General features: G+C 35.9%; 1 protein-coding gene across 3 annotated transcripts in view; it reads right to left on the bottom strand.

Annotated features, from left to right (window-relative positions):
• Positions 1-1,927: 1,927 nt before the first annotated feature.
• Positions 1,928-27,528, bottom strand: part of LOC125649803 (uncharacterized) — a 71,144-nt gene continuing 45,543 nt past the window's right edge. For all 3 annotated transcript variants that reach the window (XM_056153989.1, XM_056153991.1, XM_056153994.1), the window contains 10 exons: positions 25,669-25,800; positions 14,431-24,947; positions 11,375-12,564; positions 10,396-10,504; positions 8,772-8,914; positions 7,488-7,776; positions 7,039-7,400; positions 5,676-5,879; positions 3,963-4,121; positions 1,928-3,818 (listed from right to left, as the gene is read on the bottom strand). In XM_056153989.1, the coding sequence (XP_056009964.1) occupies positions 3,687-3,818; positions 3,963-4,121; positions 5,676-5,879; positions 7,039-7,400; positions 7,488-7,776; positions 8,772-8,914; positions 10,396-10,504; positions 11,375-12,564; positions 14,431-24,947; positions 25,669-25,800 (13,237 nt within the window). In that variant the 3' untranslated portion in view covers positions 1,928-3,686. The remainder of the gene's footprint in view (positions 3,819-3,962; positions 4,122-5,675; positions 5,880-7,038; positions 7,401-7,487; positions 7,777-8,771; positions 8,915-10,395; positions 10,505-11,374; positions 12,565-14,430; positions 24,948-25,668; positions 25,801-27,528) is intronic.

The following is a 27,528-nucleotide window of genomic DNA, read 5'->3' as shown; positions in this document are numbered from 1 at the left end:
TGTAACGACGACCAGATAAGAACTTTTTAAGTTTTGGAAAAAGGAAAAAGTCGCATGGGGCTAGATCTGGAGAGTATGGTGGGTGTGGCAAGACGGTAACCTTCCCCGACTTCAAAAATTGCTTAACAAGCTCAGATGTATGAAAGGTGAAGATAACGAAGTGATCAATCTCATAAATCATATAAGCAATACAAAATAGATAGTTGGGCAAACACAGACCCCTGGACACACCAGTCAAAAGCATTATCATGAAGTAGACGAACATGCCTAAATCCTGACACGACGTCGTTTATGATATTTCTTGAGTTTTTTTTAGTATAACATCTCGGTAATACCGACCTGTAACACGTTTACCCTTCGGCACCAGAATTTGTACAGCTATACCATCACACGAGAAGAATGTGCATTAAAGAACCTTCTTTGTGCTTATGGTACGTTTGGCAGCTACAGGCCTTCTTTCGTGTTTAGTTAGCCATATTTTGTTTCCAATTTTTCTTACTGGTTCGAAATAGTGAACCCATGTTTCGTCACCAGTAACAATGTTTGCAAATTGTCTTTGATTGAATTTGGGAAACATTTTGAGCAATTGCTTAGCGGTTTGTGCTCGTACCCGTTTTTGGTCATCTGTCAATATATGCGGTATCCATCTGGCAGAAATCTTTCGTACTTTCAAAATACGCTCCAAAATGAAATGCATCCGCGATAGCGATATGCCAACAGCTTCGGCAATATCACGAATCGTGTATCTGCCATCACTTTCAATTATTTCCCCGACTTTTGCCTTGCCTGTTAGTCACAGGTCGGCCAGATTTTGCTGCATCTTTGACGGACTCTGTGCCAGTCAGAAAATTCTTTCTCCACCTACGAACTGTCTCATAAGATACCTTATCAGACCCATAAACTTCTGTGAAAATCTACATTATTGAATGACCGACATTTGTGCGTACTTTTATAAAAGCTCTAATTTCTTCAATATCCTCTACCATTTTACAAGTGGTCAACGACTGGCTCTCTTGAAATGACTGAGTTTAAAACCATGTGGAACTGAAGACTCGTGTTTATACCGTTGGAAAGGTATTGAATAGAACTGTTCAAGAGTATCATCATCCACGAAATCGTGCAAAGCGGTATTGCGCTGTGGTACAATACACATCGAACAGCCCTGTATATCACAGCTTTGGGGAAACCAAACAATTAGATTTTACAACAGACACAGATTATTGATAAATTATGCTACGTCAGCTGAAGATCAAACTAATACTCTCCCTACCAAACCCTCTGCTGTAATTATATTTTACAGAAAAGTGATGAATTTACTGAACCCAAACACTGGATTTTCACCGAAATCTTCTGTCTTGCATAACAAAGACATGAAGTTTGGTGTTTATGTGAACATGTCTTTTTGTCTGTGATGTATATACCATCTATGATGAATTTATTAATGTTTGCTAATACATTTCATGGATATAGACCAAAAATAATAATTGTAAACATGTGTGGTATGAAGGGGCGAATTATCTCAAGAGAGGGGGCAAGTTGTCCCGAAGAGGGGCGAGTTGTCCTAATACCCTTATAAATACATGTATATCTATATCAGGGGCGGATCCAGAAATTTTGAAAGGGCGAGGGGTTCTACCAATTATTTGGGGTGTGTGTGTGTGTGTGTGTGTGTGTCCTACCTCAAAATGTTATTTTTACAGCAAAATTTTCTGACAAAAGTGGGGAGGGGGTCCCATCCGCTCCCAGGATATGCCAATGGATATATATATATATATATATATATATATATATATATATATATAATACTTACGACTAGTTTCTTCAAGACACACACATTGTATACTTACTTATAATGAGTAAAGAAACAATCTATGTCCTGAAGATTGCAACCAACTTAATCACAAAGATGCATAACAACGCATTAAACTGCATTTTCATTTCATTGGCTTGTACTTTATTCTCTTAAAGCATCCTCTCATGAAATGTTTGACAAATAGTGTTATGAGATATATACAATTGAGCCACAAATATTGTAAAACTAACAGAGGTTTACAAAAATAAAACTCCGATATCCATGGAAGAAGATAATTCTAACACCCAGCTTTCTACTTACAAACAGAAAAAGTATCACAGTGTAGCACCAAACTGTTCAGAAAACATTACCTAGTTGTGTGTTGTAAAATTTATCCTTTGTAAACATATCTGTTTCCCCCTCCCCAAACTCAACAATTTTGTAATATAAAAAAAACCCCAAAACTATTGTCAAAGAAATAACTGTGTAATGTTAAAGTTAATAAACCAGCACAGTAAGTTTGCAAATTATTTGTCAGTTTCAACATTTACACGAAAATTACATAACACACAACCACTCAAATGAAAAACATCACATTTTTGTCTTCCATCATTTTAATTTCTGTCTAAGGACAATTGTCATTCATTCAGTTTCAATGTCATTCAGTGATAAATAGCTGCCTTAATGAGATCTGAGACATGATGAACATACATTTATACAAGTCAAAGATTCTAAAATATGTAATCTTGTTCAATTATATTTGTTACAACATATCTACAAATCACTTTTTTTTTTTCATTTTCAATATTTTGTTCCACTTGACTATTTCATTAATTTTTTGGTGACAATTTAATGTTTTAAAAGTTTTGTTACCTAAAAAACTTGAATTTTCCAAATCATCACACACCAGAAATCCACACTTACCTACTCACATCTTGAACACTCAATCCATTCCAGCGATACAAAAAGTTTTCCACACTCACTGTTAACAATGATGAAAGGAAAAAAAAAAACCAAAACAGAACCTGATGGTGGAACTCCACACCATGGTTAATAACAAAATATACCACCCATGAATTCATATAAATTGACTTATCACAGACACTTAAAGTATACATTAACACCTAAAACTATTTGTAACACTGTGAAATACACAATAATCTTACAATGTACTGTATTTCCACAATACAAAATATATGTACATACTTATTACATAAGAATTACAGCTTAATGGACAAAAAAGTAAACTTGATGTACAAAAAAAGTAAATAAATTTTAACATGGATTACATTAATGAGTATAGCAAATGAAAATCCTCAAGTATGTACAGCTTGTCCGTGTGACCTTTGACAAGTGGATAACTAGGACGGGTATAAGCATGCAAACCAAATTAACAACAGCACTATTGAATCCACCGCTGTCAACAGCTACATAAGCAATGCAGCTGTACCTGAAATAAATATGAGGGCAACAAACACTACTCAAAGAGTGTAAAGTTACTCCCAAGACAAGAACAGTGTTACACATCACTATACAATATGTAAAGTTACTCCCAAGTCAAGAACAGTGTTACACATCACTATACAATATGTACAAGGTATAGTACATGAAATATCAGCACTTTTCATCAGCTTTCTTGTTTTGTTTTTGATGATCACAAACACTGAAGTTCCTGTGAAAGTTCATTAACACAATTCTTCATAAATATATGCATGTTCTCACAGAGGAGAAAAAATGCCCTATATAAACACAAGTATCATTCAATGACAGAAGTTTTTCCTCAACAGCAAGATCTGTAAAGCAAAGAAATCACCATTTTGGATCCTGTTGTTTGTATTGTATTCATGATTTGATCAATTCCACATACAAATACAATTCATTCACCATTGTACTTTTAAGCCACAGTTGTAATAATCACTAGCAAATGGGCTAAATCTCTCAATGGCTGCATCAAGTCAAATCCGAGGCGTTCAAGTGTGCTCCGAGAGAAATCACAGGGAGGGAAAATATGAACCACGTATGCAGGCTGAAATGAAATAAAGATTAATGTTTCCATCTTTATCTTTAGTTCAATTTTCTAGAAAGCAAGTTATTTCATCCTCATCAATTAGACAGAAATTACATAAATACTGGTATGAGATTCATCTGAAACTTTCAGTTTGAAAATTACCTGTTGAGTCTCTGGTTCAGCTACATTTACTATTCCAGCTGCTTGCTTCTGTTGAAGATACTGAATAAATCCAGTGGTCATTGCTCTTGTCTGTTCTATAATATGATCATGATCTCTTCCACAGGGAAGGGCCAACAGCATGCAGTAGTCTTTGTCAAACTAATCAAAAGGAGAAAAACATTTGAAATATGTAGTAAAGTAACATAAGTTCCTAATACTTAACACACCGATCCCGTCATGACCTGACCCCAGATCATTTCGATAAGGTCGAAAGCATGTTTAAGTGCTTGTCTGGGAGAAAATTTTGTAACAAATTACCATTAGATACTTCTTGCAAGGCCATGTCTTTGCAACACTTGATTTTCAACATTGAGATTTGAATGTGAAAAATACTTAAACTATCTTTATTTAGGAATTTTTTAAACAAATTTCAAACTTCAAATCGTTAACTCCCAGAATAGGTGGGTAGATGGTTATGTATTTTGTTAAATTAAAGACCATGTACACATTGTAATTCTAGGTAAGTTGCAGACATAATTCATGTTTTTGACAGTCAAGTTTTCTCGGATTTAAATAAAAACTAGGAATAATTGTTTAAGCACACTAGAACTGACGTCTCCCCTTCCACATCGTCGGAAACCCACGGTTGATTACGCTTCGTTCCTCTCTCTCCATCACCCGTGGGTCCATTCATTCCTACTCGCTCTTTCTCATGAATAATTAATGAGACAATTTGATTGGGTGCTCATGGAAAACCCTAAGCAAATTTGTCCAATCAAAAAGACGCTTTCAGCCCAATTTCAGTATACAATTGCTGTGATAGCAAAGTTAAGTTAGTGCTACCTTTAAAACAGAAGAGTTCCATTACTATAACGATTACTTTTATTGGACGATATTTTGAAATATTTATTCATGAGAGTGAGCGAGTAGGAATGAATGGACCCACGGGTGATGGAGAGAGGAACGAAGTGTAATCAAACGTGGGTTTCCAACGATGCCCCTTACATTTTCCATAGTTTACTAAACATCTTTAAAGTGGAAAATTAAGAGTTACAGTACATAACAGTCACCTAACTGCTTCAACCAAGAAACAGTGTTGTAAACATATGATAGTAAATTAAACTTACCAACATACCAAATACCAAAGGCCTATGTCAAAAGGCAAAAAAAGTTATGGTCTGGACAACAACAAAAAATAGCCCAAAAATTTCTACATCAAAAATGGTACGCGACACAAAACAAAAAAGTTACGGCCCAGACAAACTTTGTATGAGAAGTGGAAGAAGAATTCACACTAAAACAATATGTCCCCCTTCTGGGAAGGGGAGACATAACTACTTGAACTGAAAAAAATTGTCACAACAAAACTTGACCTTTTAGCTCGTTACCCCAAATCTATAGGCATCATCCTTTAACGGTCAACTACCTTTGTATAAAATGTGAAAGGTTTATGTTTCAAACTATTCAAGATGATGTGACCTTGCTTTTATTAATTATGAAAAAATACCAGTATTGAACTAAATTTCACAATTACATACACTTTTCCAATTAATATTGCTAAACTACAAGTATTATCAAATGGGAGTATCAATGATTTAATGGACGTGTTGACAGACAACAAACTGTCATCAATTAAGCTCAGTAGAGCTAAAAATAACACTCTGCATGTACACACAATTATGTGAATAAGGCTGACCTGCTGACAATGATTACCTTCATGCGCTTTATGACCCCATCCAACTGAGCTGCCTCCAGTCTCATTCTTTGGGCTATTCGGAGAGGCTGTACTGATCCATCTGGACCTTGTTGCGGTAGAGACAGCTTAACTAGTTGTTCAAATCCATTAATCATATGTAACTGTACAACACACTGGTCATTCTTCAAAGCAAGTACACCTTGCCACATCACTGGGTACCGCTGAAGGGGAAAAAATGCACACTAAGACAGAGCTAGAAATAATGATTTTTGGAACACTTCCAGTAAACCGGACCTCAAAATATGGCACTAAATTAAGTGCCGCTGAAGGCTGCTTCGTTCTGCGATTGGTAATATAATTAAAATGTCAAAAAGTTGCGAAATTAAGCCAAATTTGAATTCCTTGTGTTAAATGAAGTTTAAACAAGAGGCCCATGGGCCACATCACTACCCGAGTCACATTGGCCCTGCCATTGTTCAAAGTCAACACCAAAGTATCTATATACAAAATATGAAAGCCCTACCTTAAATAGTTCAGGAGATATAAAATAGGTCAGGTTTTTCTTAAAGTAGGTCAAATTCCATCAAAAGATCAAACACCATTGTGTCACTAGGTCTTGCCATAAAGAATCTCTATACAAAATATGAAAGCCCTACTTAATAGGTTATGCTTTCTTAAAAGTTAGTCAAAGTATATTAAACTCCGAGTTCAAGGTCACAAGGTCAAAGAACACGATATAAGATGAAAGGTCTTGCCATGAGAAAGTTATTTACAAGATATGAAAGATCTACCTTAGATAGTTCAGGACATATAAGATTTTTATTAAATCTAGGTCAGACTTCCAGGTCAAGGTAACAAGATCACATATCATTGGATCACATGAAAGGTCTTGCTGTAAGGAATGTATATACAAAATATAAAAGCCCTAGCTTAAATAGTTCAAGAGATATTTTGAAGACCAGAAAGATATGATATATAACATTATTCATGTTTCATCTGAATACAAGTTACAGAATACACTAGATTCCTTTGATCTCAATAATTATCAATGATCATAAAGAGTGAAAATTTTCAGAGAAATCCATGCACTAGCCTCTTAGAAAATGTCTGGACAAAATCATATCCACAGACAGACAGACACAATGATTCCATTATACACTATCTCTAACTTATGCAGTAGTAAATGAAGAAAAATTGTTCATTGATGATGAAAATATGAGATGTACATCTTTATATCGTGAATAAAGAGAATTTTTCAGAAAGTCTCTCATAATACAAAACGTATTGTGATACAGTCTCAGTGTATTGAGATATAAGCCATATCATTACCCCCCTAGCATAAACTAATTGATACAGAATATTTAATTATCGTTAAATTACCTGCAGAAGACTTAACAAACTGCCTTCTCCTCCTGGTGCTGGACTCTCCTGAATAACCCTGGGTTGCATAGGCAATGGCGTTTCACGCACATGAACTATGCGGTCTTCCTGTTCCCTGTGCTTAGATGAAGTCTGACTGCTAACAGGATTATTCTGAACATTTAGAGGTGATCTGCTTCTGCCAGGCTGTACAGAGTCTGTCAAGTCCTGAATGGACAGTCCGGGCCTAGGCATATAGTGGGGTGGCAGACCTGTTGCTATCAGATGCATGTGGGGATCAATTGGTACACTGTACAGGTGAGCATGCTGCTGATTGTACAACTGCTGTTGAATTTCAGCATAATTTTTATGGGCTGGAATTGCTGCAAATACAACATCAACATGTTAATTAACAAACAGACGACAGTCACTGTACACATCGGTACCATCAATGATATCTTGATTAATACCTGGTGAAATATCGGTGCCTGATATTGGTGGTGTGAAAGCACTTGGATTTTGAGAAGATGGCCTTCGGATGTCGGGCATACTCTGATACATTGGATGTTGAACAAAACGAGGATCTATCAAATTTTTGCCATCCACTTGTCCATCTGGTCTTTGTTGTCCATGGACATGAGCTGTCTGTCGCATGTCAGTGGGTTGGTTAGATGTGGAACTGCTAGGTTTATGTAGCACTGCAGCTTGTTCCATTTGAAACTGTTTCTCTAAGAACTGCAACTCAATTTGTCTCTGATACTACAAAAGGTTTATGAAACTTCAGTACTTAAGACAAAAATAATTATCAATAATAAATAAGAAGTCATACAACAGCATCTTTCTCTCACCATGGGGAAAATGATTATCCTAGCTTTATCAGTACTCCTTTTGTCCTTCCCACAATGCACTGATGGATACACAGGAAGACAAGTTTTGAATAACCCCACCCTATTTTTCTTAGATTATATTCCGTTTCAAGAGGGTGTGACCTTTCATTTGAACAAACTTGAATCCTCTTCATCCAAGGACACTTTGTGCAAAGTTTTGTTGAAATTGACCAAGTGCTTTTAGAGAAGACTTAGTAAATGTAATATCCAATTTTTTCCTTAATTCTCAATTATTTCACATTTCATGAGGGTGTGGCCTTCATTTGATTAAACAAGAACCTCCTACACTCAAAGGATGCTTTGTGACAAATTTGGTTGAAATTGGCTCATTCTCTAAGATAAAGTTAATAATGTGAAAAGTTAACATTGATAGCTGGGCAAATTTTGATAAAAAAATCCACTAAATTGAGTTAAAAAGTTAACAGACAGACAGACAGAGTACTAATTTGACTTATACTAAAATACAGCCATGAAAAATAAAATTTTTAAACATATAATGGTTAGATACATTAAACACAGCAAGACACCCACAATCATCACCTGAATCACCATGAAAAATAAAAATATTAAACATACCAGAACATATAAGAGTTAGAAACGTTAAACATAATAAGACACCCATGGACCACAATCATCATCTGCGTCACCATGGTCCTGCTGTTCTTCAGAAGAATTTTTTTTTAATTCTCAAAAAAATTTGTTGACCCCATCTTATGACCTCACTTACCAGCAGGTGGACTGTACTGATTCCAATATATCCCCCATAACATTGCAGAAGGTATGAAAATGTCAAAAATGAATTCTATGCAAGGAGAAACCAGTTGTCTTTTTCTGTAAGGGACTAATATGGTAATATGATATACTAACATGCATTTCCTCCAATTCCTGTTGTTTGCGCTCCTCAGCTCTTTTCTTTTTAATATGCTCTTTTTGTGACATTGGAGGATTGTGATCTGGAAGTTGGTGAGCTGGTTTAGGCCCAACTGGGGTGTGCATGTTACTTGGTTGACCTACAACAACAAACGATTCACTTTAACAGGGGTCGACAAATCCCATCGTCCATCACCAGAGACAAGTGCTTTTTTCATGTGGGTAAGTGGATTTTGGATCACAGGCAAGTGAATTTTATAAAAAGAAAACATTGTATGACAGTGAAAGTAGTCTTATATGAGTTAATGATAATGCAAGGATAAAGTCTTAGTCTTAACATATTGTAGATTTAATAAGTTTCAATCGTGACGAACATTTGCAGATTTTGAAATTGCATGCCAGTAATGAATTCTGTAATATATTCTTACTAAAATTGTGCAACTTTACAAGTTAGTCGTTTATAGTTTTTGCAAAAATAATTTTTCCTCAACATTTACTGCAAAAATACAAACACAAGCTTATTCACTGGAAACTCAAGCAGGTGCTTGAAATTCAGCTTTCCTACAAATATCTTTTAATTTCATACAGGCGGCCTGTACTATATAATAGGAATAGTAAGAGAACAGCTGAGACAGTCCCAGAATCTGCAAAACAACAGGTGATGTTTTCAACATAAATCATGACAGGTATGATCAATGTTAAAAAACAAGCAACACTCACAATGCAAATATGCCTGTCCAATATATATAGTAATGCAGTAGTAATCAAAGAAAGGATTAATACCCAATAAACCAGTCTCTGGTCAAACAATGGCTCCAGAAGGATAACCGAGAGTATCAATAAAATGATAGTTCTAAACTGGTTTTATTGAGTATCAAAGAAGATTTCACCAATAAAGCATAACTTGAATACAAAACTATTTTCAAAATATATTTTCCACCAACAGCACAGCAGACATGATCACCAAGTTTGATTATTTTATCCTTATTGATACTGTTTTTCTTTCATGATTACCTTTGACCTTGAGAAATAACAGACTTTTTCACCATTGGGAACGTGTACCAGGTTTGGTTATTCTAGCCTCATTAGTACACTTGTATCTTTCCCTAAAGGTACTGATGGGTGAACAGACAGACACAAAAAAAAATTGTACCACACCAAAATACAATTCGTCTATGATGGTTTAATATGTGTATCAAGTTTAATTATCTAGCCTTACCACTACTGGTTTTTATTGTGTTTTGTGCCTATAGAATTAATCATGCAAGTTCGACCTTGACATATAGGCTATCGGGAAAATGTGTACCAAGTTTGATGATTTTAGCCTTATAAGTACTGTTCTTATCTGATGCACAAGATTCTGACAGATTCACTGTGATACACCATTATACAATCCATCTATGAAAGGTATATATATTTATATGTAATAAAAAGAAACTCAACTTTTTATCTATGTATAAAGGACTTGATAGGACAAGTAAGCAACAAGAAATGTAAGTGAATTTCACCTGGTCACTTGGAAAGGGCTTTTTAAAAAAATCAATTTGTCAGCTCCTGACCTATGACATCTGTCTAATAAAATCCTTAGTTCTGAAAAATGATTTCTTTTTGAAATACTTACTCCAGGGCTCTCGAGGAGATGCTCGAGATGTTTCATGTGATGGAGGTCGAGACTTTGAACCCTCATGAGCAGACATACCCAGTCTCGTGGCATTGGCTTTTTCAGAAATCTTGAAATGTAACAAAAAATAAATTAATACATGACAATTGACCACAATGCTAACCTGAATCATTCTGCTCATACAGAGCATACATTATATGTAAATGTTACTGATTTGTGTGGCTCCCACTAACATATGTAAATGTTACCGATTTGTGTGGCTCCCACTAACATATGTAAATGTTACCGATTTGTGTGGCTCCCACTAACATATGTAAATGTTACTGATTTGTGTGGCTCCCACTAACATATGTAAATGTTACTGATTTGTGTGGCTCCCACTAACAAACTTAACCTCCTGTGAAGTCTGTGATTTTTGTGCCAGGGACGTTAATCTCCCTCTAAATTTCTCTCTTTATCCATTTCTTTGTACATTGGGTAATTTGTATAATTTGCAAAGTCGATTATACACTATTGCCTTGTGCTTCTATTCTCTATAATACCTATAATACAAGCAACTTAAACACTTATTCCTTATATTTTGTTATTGGTTGTTATACTAACATTAATATGCTTTTATCGGGGAATATATGGCATTGAAACAGCATAGGCTTATTGGTTATAAAACATTGTCAATATACAATCAATGGCTTTTAATGAGGTTGAAACTTGCATAATAACTATCTTCTCATTTGTTATTTGTGAACGTTAATGCTAATGGTTGCAAACTGAGTTTTACCAATGATATGAAAACAGATTGCAATAGGTCACCTGATGTAACCTAAAAATGTGAAAAGGTGATAACAGAGAAATACACAGACAGATGACATACACAAATTTTGATCAGAAAAGCTAAACAAATGAGCATATTGAAGAAAAAAGAAGCCACTCTTTTCATAATCATAGAAAAAATCATATTCTGAAAATTTTTTGCTCTCACCTTTTTACAGCCACTATTTGGAGGACTCGAGTTGGTCACAAGTTGATGCCCCATTGGATGAATGCTAGGAGCAGTTTGTGCTAATGCTGGTGACTTGATCTGAGGGTGCTGAGAACTGGCAGCTACAATGTTGTGTTGTTGCTGATGCAAATTAGGAGATGTTGTTTTTGTTTCCTGTTTTTTATCATCAACTTTAACACCTGCAGGAATAAGGTGTGGGTGAGCCCAAATTGTTGGATAAAATCCCTGTTTGGAATGTATGAATTGTGTCCGTAATTGATCTTGCATTGCTAAATAGGCCTGCTCATGGGCAAGTCGAACATGAGGATCTCCAGGTAACATGGGTTTTTGCTGGTTGCTGTGAGCACTTGGTGGTCTTTGAGGACTTTCTTTATTCATATCATGCTGTTTTTGACAAGTTTTACTGGATTTTTGACCTGGGTGCTGCTGCATTTCTTGCATTAATTGAAGATATGGCAAATGTTGTAGCTGCTCTTTGGTAATGCTTTCCCTTGTTGTGTGATCAGAATAGAAACGCTCTCCACCAGTTGGGGGTTGAATCATTGTTGGCATATTATGTGGCTGTTTACTGAGAGAAGTTGTTGTTATAGGATGCACAACACACGTAGGAGCAGATGTGACAATCTGATGCTGACGCTCACCAATGGAAACAGCAGCAGAGATACACTTCTCAGCACCGGGTGCATTCTGACTTTGGAGATGTGAAGAAATATGATGAATTCTCTGACCACTTGCAACTGACATGCTGGAGTTCACTGATGGATTTGGTTGAGTATTCTGTGTTTTCATTCCAGCTGTGGTTAAATGTGCATTGGAACTCTGAGCCAGATGAGAATGTGCACTAGCTATGACAGATCTGCCAACACTTGTTGAAGAAACTGTGCTTAGCACAGAAGTAGGGGTAGATTCAAATGCACTTTTGGTTAAGTTCATACCAATTTCCTTCTGAGTAGTGACTGCTTTTCCAAGAGAACTTGACATGTGTGCAGGAACTCTTCCATTATTGTTTGTTAATTGCGGCACTGTCATTGTCACATGCATATCTGGCTTATTTGCCATTGTCCCTATGACTGTAGACTGAGTAGAAATGGGAGATGAAGTTGCTGTTGGAGTAGATGGCATCAAATGATGACTAATTGTGTCCTTGTTTTGAAGATCCGACATGTGTCCTATAAAAAAGAAAAAAGGCCAAAGATTCTCAATGCTTTTTCTTCTCAAAAAATTATTTCATAAATTATAGTGTCCAATCAGCAGATTTGTTTACCCATTTTCAGATTTCTAAACACTTAGGATGGCATTTGTCGACTAAATTTGTAACCAAGATTTCAATTTTTGATGATTTCAGGTACATAAGCAAAGCAAATGAACTTTAGCATCAAGAAACTAGAATATTTCATTCAGGATTTGTAAAATATATAAACTCTCCTTACTATCAAAATGTATAGAAAAGTATAGGAAATTCACTAAATGTATGCCCCAACTTTTTTTATTTATCTGATCTGTGTTTTTTCAAACATGGGAAACATTTGACAAAGGCCCTATTTGTGTAGTTTTAGCAATTTTACAAAAAATGAAGTCCCCTTGATGAAATAAAAATCATAAATAGTTTTTCGAATTTTGATGAGGCAGGCAGTGTTTTTTTTTAATTGGCTGTAGAACGATTTATCTTCTCTTTTTATGTTGACTGTAGCATGATTACTTTCTTTCTCATACAATAAGCAATGGAATTTTATCTTTATAAAAAAAATAGCTTCACATTACTTACTATTATTCTTAAACACTTGCACATAAATTACTATGAATGCAATAATTATTTGATAAAAAATAGAAATAAAAAAGAATTTCCCTATATATTTGCATGTAAAACTTTGATCCCTATTGTGGCCCTAACCTACTGCCGGGGTCATGATTTTTACAAACTTGAATCTGCACCATGTCAGGAAGCTTTCATGTAAATGTAAACTTTTCTGGCTCGATGATTCTTAATCTCAGCTTTTCTGGCTCAGCGGTTCTTGAGAAGAAGATTTTAAAAGAATTTCCCTATATATTTGTATGTAAAACTTTGATCCCCCTTTGTCGCCTCATCTTACCCCCAAGGGCCATGATTTTTACAAACTTGAATCTGCACTATATCAGGAAGCTTTCATGTAAATTTCAGCTCTTCTGGCCCAGTGGTTCTTGAGAAGAAGATTTTTAAATTACCCCACCCTATTTTAGTATTTTTGTGATTATCTCTCCTTTGAACAGGACATGGTCCTTCATTTGAACAAACTTGAAAGCCCTTCACCCAAGGCTGCTTCTGGCCAAGTTTGGTTATAATTGGTATAGTGGTTCTGGAGAAGAAGTCGAAAATGTAAAAAGTTTACAGACAGACGGACAACAGGCGATCAGAAAAGCTCACTTGAGCTAAAAAAAAAAAAAAAAAAAAAAAAAAAATCCCATCTGTGACCTTTTCAACGGTGCCTGAGAAACTATTGATTTATTTTTTCTTTTGGCCTTATCAAACATATTGTTTGGCATTTGCGTACATATAACATTTAGAAAAACGTTAAACAGAGTACAAGTTAGTGGGCCGTTGAGAATTCGAGCGAAATTTAATCATATTTACGAAAGTTGTTCTGTCAACACCTACCAGTCATTTGGACTGACACAGAACCTGAATTAATCAGACATTGAATGTTTCATCAGACTTGCCGACAGGACCGAAATATTTTAAGAACTCTGGTGACCATGAAATTCACAATTTTAGTTGCCTTACCCTGGGGATGACCGACACCAAATTTAATGAAAACTGCCCATATATTTTGAGAGAAGTTGACTATGTTCAACTGTTCATGCTTTTTTTTGCTATTCATGTTTCTAACAACAGAAAACCAACCACAATAGGTGACCTAAAAAGTATCTATAAAATGCACTGCAAACCAAACCTAATGACTGTAGGTGTGAATATTCACCCTGCTAAACCAATTAACAATTTGTGCCTTAATTTGCAACAAAAATATATTGAGTATAAAATTATTTTACAAAAAACATACCTGCATACGGACCGTTGGGTAACAAGGTGCTCATCTTGTTCTGATATAATGGATTCACTGCTGAGATAGTATTTGGTGGGGTCTTGACAGGGCCTGCAGGTAGCTGGAATGCTGGACTTGCAGCTGCTGATAATTGTGGTGATCTCAGTGCAGGCGACTTCATTGATGGTGATTTCAAAATGGAGTCTTCAGGGTAGCTGCTTCGACTTGCGGTTCGCTTTCTTTCAAAAGTTCCAATGTCAATTGTCAAAGGTGTGCTGAATTTATCGTTTTGTTGAGGTGTTAACAATTCTTCATTGTCAGCAGTATCAAAAATTCCTTTTGAAACATTATCTATGATTCTATCAACATTACTCATTGGTGATGAAGTTTGTGGAGCAACTGATGGGGGATGCTCACCATCCAGAAATGCCTTTGTACCTTCCTTAGCAAATGAATGAGCTCTAGCCCTGGGATCTGTACTCATAATGTGTCTAGGTTTCATAGCTTTCTTTTCTTCTCCTGCATAAAAAAGTGTGCTATCTGTTGGAACAAGTTCAGGTTGAACTGCTATCTTAATTTCATTTAGTTTTAGTATTTCAGTTTCCTTTTCTTTACCTAGATCCTTGCTTGGTCTTACAGATGGCCTAATAGTCATTTTTATGCCGTTATCCATTATTTCAGATTTTAAAACTTTGCCTGAATCTTTAGATTCAAATGCCTCTTCATTGCCATTGCTTTTCTTCTTTCTGCTTGAAGAGCGTCTTTTTGGAATTAGTGGATCCTGTTCGTCACTTTCAACATCATCAAAGTCATATACATTCAAAGTCTTCTGTGTCGGTTCAACGGCTGAACCTGCTGACCTGCCACGTCTGACACATGAATCTTTACCAGAATTAGTCTCCTTGACAGTTGTCAAATTTGGTTGAATGTCTTTTGAAGTCTGATCTTCATCTAATTTGAGGTTTCTGGTGGCAAAATGCAGGCGGTCAATCTTTACTACTGGTGTGGCAATATCTAATTTGGGAGAAAGTTGTTTGGGTGATGCTACTCTTGGTGATCTTGGAGATGTTCTAGATCTTGGTGAATTGGTTCTTGGTAAAATGCCTGACATTTTCTTATAGTTTTTTCTTTTACTAGTTCCTCTTTGTGGTCTCTTTGATTCTTCACATCCTAATTCACCTTCATCATTTCTTTCCGAGTCAGTGCAGTCAGACATTGATATTTCCCTATCATCTGCTACTTTTTCCCCTTCAGGTGGAGAACCAAATGCAGTGATATCTACACGAGTGTCCACATCTGTTTTTGAATTAGGTCCCATCAATACTGGGATATTGTAAGGTGTATCTAATACAGAGTTAAGTTTAATATCAGATACTGAGTTTGGTTCATTATTGCTTTTTCCCGATTTCTTTCTCCTACCATTGGATTTCTTCACATGTGGAACTTCAAATTCCGGGGCAGTTTGTTGCAGTTGCTCTACTTTCTCCAATGACAAATGTATTTCTTTAACTTGATCTTCTTTAGGTGGAACAGAGGGTAAATCCGTTGCAATATGCAGAGCTCCATCATCAGAGTCATCTCTATTTTGTGTATCCTGTAAGTAATCTTCATTCATTGCATGTTTATAACTAAGCTGTTCAACTGGTTTCACTTGTTTTTGCTTTTTTCCTTTTGGAGGTTTCTGCTTTGCTGGTTTTGTTTCAATGTGTGCTGGTAAAGACATTGCAAGATTTGCAGCAGGGATTTCCTCTTGAGATGGAATATCCTGTTCTTGCACAGATTCCTGCACCAAAGCTGTTAGAGGCTTGTTTTCAACTGTATGTGTTTCATCGATCAAATCCTGAGAAACTGTACTGTCTCCTTCTGGTTGATTTTCAGAGAGAGAACTTTCTTCTGCTGCCTCTGTCTCTGAATAATCTTGTACTTTACCTGCACTATCCTCCACTTCTAAGCCTAGTATAGACTGAATAGCAAGTGCAGTTTCACTGTCAGCTTGCGGTGTTTCCAGAGGGGCTGACTGTTCAACAATGGTCTCAGAAACGCATGAATTTGTTTCATCAATTACAAGACTTCCTTCATCTGCATATACATCATTTTCCCTTTCTTTCTTTTCTTCATCTTGAATGTGTTGGATAATTGAAACAGCTTCTACAGTCTCTTCAAATTTACTGTTTTCATCTTCTGGTTTCTTATTTTCATCATTTTTCCTTTCTTTCTCAATTTCATCTACAGCTACTGGTAAATTCTTGGTATCAACAATCTTCTCATCAGCCAGAGTATCGAATTTTTCACGAGTCACAGCAACATCTGTCTGTAATTTTGAGTGCCTGTCTGCATCTATTCCTTCCTGTTTCTGTGAAACTTTAAATTGGTTTTTAACATTGGTCAGCTTCTTGTGTATTTTGTTTATACTATTACTCTCTGTGGGTTCATTAGTGTTATGATCTTTTTCATGACTCTCAGCAAGAGACTTGGCCCAGCTTGCAAATAAACTCTCCTGTTTATGATTTACTAACTTGTTTGTCATCTTTGATTCAAAAGAAGTTTTAGTATCTTTTGGGGTTATGTCACCAATGACCCACTTTAAAGAGATCTTATTTGAGTCTACAGGTTTTCGTGATTTTAGACTGCTGTCTCTTTCAGCATTGTGACGAGGTTTGAGTTTATCAATTGCTTCTTCATCATCATCATTAAAATCAAATATATCTGACCTGCTTGATGACTCTTTCTTGGAATTCTTTTTCTTTGGAAATGCATTGTCAGTTTTTGTCTCTGGAGCATTTGGTGCACTTAACCCTTCCATTTCATTGCATGAATTATCTGCCAATTTGACATCATTCAATTCTTTGCAAAGATTCTTAGCCATCTCTTTTGGTGGAGATACAGGATCAGTGAATGATGCCACCACCTCTGATGTAGCAGACAGCTCCAAACTACTCTCTTTATTATCAATTATCTTATTATCTGCATCTGCAAGGTTTACAATATTTTCAATTGTATTCTCAGTTGACCCTTCAAAATCATCTTTTGCATCTTTCAACTCTGATGCTTCAGATTCTGTGTGTGCTTTTCTTCCCTCATCAAAAATGTCATTTTCTATTGTTACATCTTCTTGTCTATCCTTTGCAGATGGTCTGTTTGGCTTTACCTTCTTGGGAACAAAGTTTCCAAATAGTGGTGTACTGAAATCTAGGTCAACATCCGAAAGATCAGTATTAATGCCATCTGTTTTCTCAACATCTGGCTCGCCAGTTTCTTTTACATCTGACTGGAGAATTTCTATACCCTTTGAAACATCATCAATGATTTTGTCCACCTCTGAGCAATTCTTATTTTTGCTTTTCTTCTTCTTTGTTTTACTACCATCTTTATCTATTTTCTCCACCTTCTTGATTTTCTTGGGTGTTTCACTATCCTTTTCCACTTTCTTTTTCTTTAATTTCTTACTTCTTGCATCTTCAGAACCTGTGGTGGCTTTGTCTGGCATGTGTAGATCATCATTGGCTGATGAAAGGCTGCTAAGTTTTTCCTTGTCCAAATTTTCATTTCTTTGAGGTACAACAAAAGTCTCATCACTGGAATCCCACATACTTCTAGCATTCTCATCCTCTGTATTGCATGGAGGATCCATCAACATTGAATTCTCTTCCAATGGAATCTCATCAACGATAACATTACCATCATCATGTTTCATTTCATCAATATTAATCCCATCAGAAAATTCATTTACAGGTGACATAACTGGGGATATCAATGATGGTTGGTTTTTAATTGGTTCCCTTTCCTTTCTATTTTCAATTTTCTTTTTCTTATTGTCCCGCTGTTTCTTCATTTGATCTTGTGTAGATGGTGATTGCTTATCTTTCATCTTATTTCTGAAACCATCTTCTGTTGCAGTTTTTTGATGATTTGGTGAATTTTTATTTATAGTGTCACTTTGGGCCATAAATGTTTCCATTTTCTCAAATAAACCATATTGAATGTTCTTTCCTATTTCTAATTTACCTTCTCCTACTAATATGTTTTCCTTTTCCTTCTTTTTGTTTTTCTTGGCCGATTTCTCCTTCTTATTTCTTTCTGTTATCTTTTCTACTGAGTCCAGTACACTTTCCACACGAATATCTTTTTCAAGCACTGTTTGTGAAATAACAGATCCCTTACAAGCCTCTCTTTCAGTGACAGCCTTTCCCTTAATAGCCTCTCTATCAGTGACAGCCTTTCCCTTACAAGCCTCTTTTTCAGTGACAGCCTTTCCCTTACAAGCCTCTCTATCAATGACAGCCTTTCCCTTACAAGCCTCTCTTTCAGTGACAGTCTTTCCCTTAATAGCCTCTTTTTCAGTGACAGTCTTTCCCTTACAAGCTTCTTTTTCAGTGACAGTCTTTCCCTTACAAGCCTCTTTTTCAGTGACAGTCTTTCCCTTACAAGCCTCTTTTTCAGTGACAGTCTTTCCCTTACAAGCCTCTTTATCACTGACAGTCTTTCCATCAATTAAGTTGCTCTCATTTACATCCTTTATCTTCAAATCATCATTCTGATTTTTCTGTTTTTCTTTTGTCTTGTGTTTTGGAGATTTATTGGGTAAAGAAATGGGTTTTGGAGTTGGAAAAACATTAGTCTCATCAACTGACTCGCTGTCAGATGATGAATAAATTTTGTAAGACTTTTGTGTTACATACTTTTCATCTGACTTCGATTTATATTTCTTGGCACATTTCAATTTCTTGCTAAAATCCAAATCAGAATCACTGTCATCTGTTTCATCAGAGGTGGAATATATACTGTACATACTTGACTTCTTCCCAGATGTTATTTTGGATGATGTTCTTGGTTTAGGTTTTTGTTGGTCCTTTTTACTAACCTTTTTAGATTTTAAATGAAACATATCATCACTATCAACACTTGTTTCTCTGTTTAGATGTTTAGTTTTCTTCTTTGTAACAGGCAAAGCACTAAAACTACTGTCAGTTGAATCATCTGAATCCGATGAATAAATGTCCAAAAAGGATGTCTTCTTAGATTTTTTGGAAGGATCCATTTTTGGTTTCTGGGGTTGCAGCTTTTTCTCTGGTGGGAAGATGCTTGATGTATAATCTGAGTCCGAATCTGAAGAACTGTATATCTTCTTTGATTTTGATTTCCGTTTATTGAAGAGCTTCTTATTAGAATCAACATCATCAGAATCTGTGCAATTGGTAGAACTGATATCACTTTGCAAAACTGAATGATTTTTTGATTTCTTCTGCCTCCGCTCTTGCAATTGGTCTAACTGTTTTTGTCGATTTTGTTCCATTTCCCTCTCTTTGTCTTTAATAGTTGACCGACGCTTGACCTTATCATACATGGACACATATGGTTCTTGCCAAGCATCCCAATCAAATTCATCATCAGCTTTTTTAGCAACATCACTTGCTTTATGTTCTTCAATCTTTTCCTCTTTTTTCTTTGCTGTTTCAGATTTGCTTTCTTTGTTATATTTCTTTTTCTCTACTGATACTTTGAATTTTTTTTTCTTATCTCCATCCGGTTTGTTCACTTTACTCTCTGTTTTGACCATCCTTTCATGATCAATTTTAATCTTACGTTCAGTTTTACTAGATTTGGACTTCTCTGCATCTTTCAAATGCTTGTTTGATTCAGATTTCATGATGTCCTCAGAAACACTCCATGAACTAGATTTGGGTTTATCTTTATGTGATTTGTGGATTTTATCCTGAGGTTTTGAACTTTCGTGTACCTTTCTTTTTGAATCTGTTTGAAGTCCTTTTAATTCTGTCTTTCCATCAGTATTTTCCGATTTCTTATCATCACTTTTCTCCACTGAACCAGCATTGTTGGACTTTGATTCAACATGTTCAGATTTAGATTCTGATTTCTTTTCTGTGTTATCTTTCTGAGTTTCTGTTCTATTCTCCTCTCTTTTGATCATACCTTTCCCATCTTTTGAAACTTTGTCCTTCACTTTTTCTGAAGCTGAATGTTTTTCTTTCATTTTTGACTTAAACTGATCCTTATTTTTTGACTTTCCAGATTTGTCATTGGAAACTTGTTTTCCTTTCATTTTGTTGTCTTTCAACTGATCAGGAAGTGCAACTGCATCAGTCCCTGCATTATTACTTGGTGATTTTTCTTTGCTTTTCTCCTTACATTCTGGATTTAATGAACCTTTTTCTTTCCTCTCAGCATCCATCAACTTGCTCGACTTAATTCGACTTTCATTTGCAACTGGATTCTTTTCTTTGCCTTCAGACACTTCTTTAGTCTTCTCCATACTAGATTTTTCAGCGCTAGATTTACCACTCTTATCAGATAGCTTTTCCTCTTTCTTCAATTTGCTACCATTTCTGTCATTCATGCCATCCTTTGTATTTTTATCAGATTTACTCACGTCTTTTGACTTGACATTTACTTTGTCCTTGTTGTCTTTTGATTTCTCCTTAGACTTAACTTCACTTGATGGTTTTGATGCACTGGATTTGTTGTCTTTTCGGTGTACTGAATGATCATTAACCTTTTTATCCTTTTCAGCATCTTTTTTGTGCTCTGATGATAGTTTAGTTTTCTCTTTATTTGGCTTTAAAGTCTTTTCATCAGATTTGGTACTCGACTCACTAAATTTCTGCTTATCATCCAACGACTTTGTGGATCCTGTCACTTTGGAAGATTTATCAGATTTTTTTTCTTCTGACTTAGTGGATTTCACTATTTTCTCATCTGTCTTACTATTCTTGTTGCTCTCAAGTTTGCTACTACTACTGGAGGAGAGTGAAAGTGATTTAGATGAACTTGTACTGGTTCCTTTATCTCTGCCTCCATCTTTGTCTTTATCTTTTCTTTCATGATTGTTTTTATCCTTCTTACTTGAGTCTCCTTCACATTTTTCTTTCTTTTTTGAGTCTTTATTCTTTTCTTTCTTTTGAGATTCCTTACTTTTAGCACTGCAATTAGATTTATCAATCTTCTCTGGGGATGTTTCAGAGCTATGACATTCTGTTTTGGATATTTTTTGTTTCTTTACCTTTGGTGCCTTTTCTACTTCCTTGGAATCTGAATCTGAACTGTTACGCTCACACTTGTGTTCTTTGACTACATCCTTGTTTTTCTCTTTCTCATTTTGCACCTTATTCACTTCATCAGTTTCTGCTTTTCGTTTCCCAAATATCATCGGAGAATTTAAACCCAACATATCCTCCACAGACTCTTGGTTTTGTTTCTGTTGAGGCTCTTTTCCACTATGTGAAGACTTTTCTTTATTTCCACTTGTCTGTTTCGTCATTTTTAAAGGTGACATGTCTTTCACCTCTGCCTTTGTTAAGACGGCTGATGGCGTACTTTTAAGCTTGTTAACACAATCTAATTCAGCATTCCTTATGCTTTCAACTTCTTTATTCTCTGTGAATTTGGTTTCAATTGACACATCCATAGGCTCAGTTTTAGTTTTTGAAGACAAATTTCCTTGTGTTAAACTCATTCTTGAAGTGTGTGAAAGATCATGATTTGTTTTCAAATCCTCATGCGTTGTAGAATTTCCCCCCTCATTTTGCAGAGAGAATTCTGTCTCAATTTTTGAAGTTTCTGAACTAGATTGAGCAGTATCTGACAGTGGGCTTGATTTCTGATTTCCATGATCTGGTATTATGTTGTTGTCAGACTTAGGAGACATAGACACCAAATCATGAGCTGGAGATGATACTTTGTTTTCCAAAGATGGTGATGGAGATTTTCTGATTAATTTAGGTGACATTCTTGGTGAGGACTTCTCATCACTTCTGGAAAAATTATCACTCATCTGTTTTTTAAAAGCAGGTGTAATTAACGGTCTGGGTGCGTTTTCCTCCGACAGGTATTGACCTGAAGCAGAGTCTTTACTACAGCTTTGGTCATTAGAGCTATTTTTTGACACTGAAGTAGTATCCATCTGCCATGGCTTTAATACTGGTTTCATTACACTACCTTCCATTTGCCACTGCTTTTCAGGTATTGCTGGCATCAGAGCAGGATTTACTGTTGAAACATCTACTGCATTTATCTCTTCAGCTCTGCCATTATTAGATGTTGTAGTTGTTACTGTCAAAGTTGGAAATGGAGCAGCACCATTGCCAAGCCTCCCTGCTAGAGACCCTGGTAATGTGGAGAGATTTGGCATCTGTGCTGGCATTTCCTTCACAGCTCCCTTTGTACGAAGTGGTGTCATGGGAGATGAAGTAATCTGAGTATCTTCAATATGTGACAAAGGCTTTGGAGAGAAGTTTTCATGAATTTTATCTTGTAACCGCTTAGTATCTTGGTCTATTATACTAAATCTTGATGTTACTTTCCTTGTAATATCTACATTCTCTCCAGATTTGGCATCTGTTCCTGTGCCAGGAGGTATTTCTTTCTTATTGATTTTAAACTTGGAGTATAAGGCTGTTCTGCAGAATGGTGAAACCAGGGTATCTGATTTTGACACTGCAGCAGTGTTGGTTGATGTTGACCCAATGTCACTTGCAAGTTTAGTACTATTTTGAGGTACAGGTACAGCATTCAATTTTTCATCAATTCTCCTAATACGCTCTTCTAATGATATTTTATCAATCTCAAAATTGTAATTATGATCACTGTGATCAGAACTCCCGTCTGAATCAAATTCACCTTTCACTTCCATTGATTCCACTTGTACAGCATCATTGTTCATGTCTGATGGATTTTCTTCTGGGATATATTCCTGTTGTGGATTTTCCTGGGAATTAGTAGAGGCTGATTCACTTGGAGATCTCTGGGGTGAAGTATTTTTACTTCCACTACTTGGAGAAGAAAATCTTGGTGAGTCCATTTTACTTGGGGATTCACTGACATCTGGAGATGTCATCACATTTGCATCTAATTCGGCAAATTTTGGCAGAGGTAGAGACAAAGATTTATGAATTCTTTGTGGATTCCTTGGATCCAATAAATCCGAGTTTGGAAAATCATCACCCAGAGGAATAATTGTTGGTTGATGCTCTTCTTTGTGCCGATGTTTAGATCTATGGCTGTGAGATTTGTTTGATGATTCTGTCTTTTTATGAACCTTACTTTCTTCAGAAAATGAAACGTTTATTCCTTCACTTCCTAAAATATCTGTCTCACTATGCTGTCTTTGTAGTTCACTTGAGGAGTCATGAGAAAAATGGAGATTGCGGGGTGATGAATGATTACTTGACAATCTTCTGAACACAGGATTGGATGATAATTGATCCAGTCTAGAAATGTTTTTAATTTCATCATTGTCACTACTAGCACGATCTTCCTCTTCACCATGTTTTGATCTATAAGATCGGTTCTTGTCTTCTGAATGTTCACTCTTTCTTCTCTTTTTAATAAATCCAATCTGGCCATCTTTTGGAGAAACCAAAGAAGTAAATTCCTCATGATCACTCTCTTCAACACTTGATCTAGTGGAAAATTTGTTTCTTTCTTTCTCATCAAATTTACAGTCTGGTTGTTTTCGTACATTTGAAGTTGAATCTATTCCTCTGAAGTCATATGATTTAGAGACACCCAACTCCATCTGTGACTGGTGAACAGAATCCCCCCAAGGTCCTATTGGCTCAATTCTTGCACGTTTTGATGAAACTTTTCTTTGATCTTCAATCTCAAATGCTTCTTCTATGTCACTTGTACTAGATTCTTTGTCCAACTGCTTCAGTTTTTCAAGTAATAGTGCTTTTTCATGTTGAAGTTTTGAAAGTCCACCTTCATTTACTTGTCCTGGTTCTGACCCACTACTGGCTGAGCTAGGACTGCTTTCATTACGACCTTTCAACTTTTCTGTGATGCGCGATTGAATCATCTGATACTTCTGATATATTTCCCGTTTGGAACTTTCAATTCTCTCCAAAGATGACTTGCTACTGAACTGTCTGTCAAGTTTTCTTGGAGATTTTAAATAATCCTGACCAAAGGATTCATCATATGATCTTTTTCTTTCATATTTGTCGTCAGGCCATAAAGAATCATCTTTACGAAATACTCCTTGGTACTTTGATCGTCCACTTAGCTCTGCAATATCAGCTTCATTAATATTGAAGTCATCTTCACTTCGCCTTTTATTTTTTGAATCACTGAATTTTGATTGACTCTCTTCAACTGGGCTAACATCACGTGATGAAAAGTCTCGAACTTCATCATCCATGGGTGTGGGAGGAGTATTTCTCCCAAAGTTGTCTTTTGTAGGTCCTTGGGCTCCATGAGATGGAGATCTACTCCAGCTTCTACCATACTCTACATCGGGACTTCGTTCACGAACAATGTACCTCTCTTTCCCATAATACTTTTCATCTACACGAATTTTATCATATCCTTCGTAAGTTCTGTCACTGTGTGGACTTCCACTGCGGTACGACTCCGCATACTTATAGTACTCTTTAGCGCGTCGGTATGCTGGGTCATCATACACATCTTCTCCAAAAGGTGGAGGACTTTGGCTTCCATGTTGTCTTTCTCTCTGATATGCTCTTAAGTCCTGTTCAAAATCATCTGAATCCCCTGGATATCTGTAATCTTCATAAGACCTGAAATCATAAGAATTAGATTGTTTCACTGCCAAGTAAAGCCCATTAACAACTGATGTTAACTAATTAGACTGTGGATTATTACAGTTTTAAATATCACCATTATATAGGGGGCAAGTATAACATAATTTAATAAAATATTTCATTTGGACTTAATTTCTAGAAAAGTTGTTTTATATACAAGTCTCTGACATAACTTTGATTAAAAGTCATCAAAGGTAACAACAGGGTTGCATCTATATGTACTTGCATTAAAAATGAAGCAACTTTTGTTATCACATTTCGAGCACTGTGAAGCAGCATGTCACTCGAGTATTTGTTTTATAGTTGTTGTTTTTTTTACCCACCTTCCAAATCTAAAGAATGATTGAAGCTAGGTACAATAAAGAAATATTTTTGGACAAACTCCTGTTTTTTTGCTTGAAGGATCACAAAATAAACTATAGAAGCTTTAAAGAAGTCTCCTAATGGTAAATCCACAAGCGAACATGCCTGATTTAGTAGCTGGATAAATGAACATTGAAATCACTGAAATGGACAGACTGTATACCAATAAAATTTTGCCCCATTTTATTTTCATACAGATGCATTCAAAATTGAATTTGTACCAATTTTAAATGAACTTGTATTGAATACAAGTATTTCTGTTGTCTCCCCTGAAATCTGTGTCATAGTAAGATGATGGACATACAAAGCTGAGATTCTTGCATATACTATTTACCTAGTTCTCCTGTACTCCTCTGAAAAGTCTTCCTTGAATCCTCGACTTCCACCCCGTCCTCCAGCCCTTGAGCCTCGGCCCCTGAAGCCAGGACTTGTAAATTTGAAGAAGTTTGCGGGCCTATTGTCATAACTGTAAATAACATTCAGAATATCAAATATCAAGTACATATCTGCATACACTGTAACTTCCACTTTCAAACATTTCTGACTGAGAGCTGTATGGTTCAATGTTCATCTTTTTTTTTTCAAAGTGTACATCATTAGTTCCAAAGTTATTAATTTTCCTTTAATTACATGCTTGACAACATTTGCATGTAATAGAAAACAATGAGAAGATTTTTAAAAAAGTAAATATAGTGGGAACCCATAAATACATTTGCTGCTCGTAAAGTCCATTAGGCGTTTATAAATGAGCACCACGTCCATGAGAGAAATCACTAATGGTGATGTATCTGATTCGGACACAACTGTATAAATTTAGGTTTGAAAAAGCGTAAAACAACAAATTTCTCATAGGTATTTGATAATTTTTATTTCTCTTAAACTTATGGCATTGTACTGTAGTAACAAAATACACAGCTTTACACAGATAAGATCACTGATGATCTTACTTTTGAAAGTCTGAACTGGATATGTGACTGTCACTTGGTTTATCTTCTGAATATGCATTAGAAATGGCCAAGTCACAGATGTTTGTAAACAATGATTCAAAACCAAATTATAATTAAAATGATTTAAGAAATAAAAAGTCAGTATTTAAGTGTTAACTATTTAAGAATTCTTCTCGGTCGCTTCCTGTAGTGTTTGTTTTACGTCCCCTCGAAAAGTTTTCACTCATATTGAGATGTCACCAGTTGTTGGTGATGTACCATAAATTTTGACCTATGCTTGGCGCTAAAGGCCATAGCAGTGAGGATTCTTTAACAGGCCAACGCCTGCCGTGACACATAACCTCCGTTTTCCAGGTCCTGTCCTTGAGACCTGCAATTCTCAGGCATTCAGCCAAGCGTTAGGTGAAGTAGCAATCACTACCTATGTTTACCTCTTAGGTTTGACACGGCCATGGCACTAGCAGGGTTCAAACTCACAACCTCCTGGTTACGAAGCATTGAGCTACCGCAACTGGGAGATCCGATGTTTAATAGGGTTTGTTGCCTATCATCAAGCCGGACTCTCTTCTATGGAACCACTTTTTACCTAAACTGGTTCCCTACTAATTGGTGCTACACACATACAAGAGAAGCAAGAGCAACAGGGGTACCAGTTTATCATTTTTTTTGCCTCAAAGTAATTTTGATTGGACGGAAGTTTTTCAAAAACCAATCAAAATCTCCTTTACCAACGATCGATTGAGTACATGTATTATGATGAACCAAGACGGATAGCAGTTATTCTCCGGTGGCTGGTAAACACAAAAAAACAATTGGCCATACTGACCAAAAACTGAAAATTCTATAGGCCATTTTAGTCTTTCTGGTGAATTTTTGTCGCGCATTTGCTGCTCCCAATCTGAATCACTGAATATGATAAAATATCAAAATTAAGTGAAAGTTTTTTTGTCATGTAAGTGCAAAAAGGTAAAATTTAACACTGTAGTTCAATAACAAACACTATGGCCTTTATTTATCATTTTCTACTTTTTATTCAAAAAAGAATTTAAAAACACAATTTTTTAAATAATTGACAATATTATATTACTCAGGTTTGAACATCTTTAATCAATATATGCTATATGCCAAATTTGGTAAAAATTGTCCGAGAAGTATCAGAATATTCAAATAACCAGTCACTTGAGTATGCACATTTTTGGTCTTTGAAAATCTTTGTGTTAGGCCAATTCAACTTAATTGATAGATTA

This window comes from Ostrea edulis, chromosome 1 (genome assembly GCF_947568905.1).
Source record: "Ostrea edulis chromosome 1, xbOstEdul1.1, whole genome shotgun sequence".
NCBI classification, from domain to species: domain Eukaryota; kingdom Metazoa; phylum Mollusca; class Bivalvia; order Ostreida; family Ostreidae; genus Ostrea; species Ostrea edulis.
Note: the sequence above shows the minus strand (reverse complement) of the source record. Positions and strands in the feature narration are given on the sequence as shown.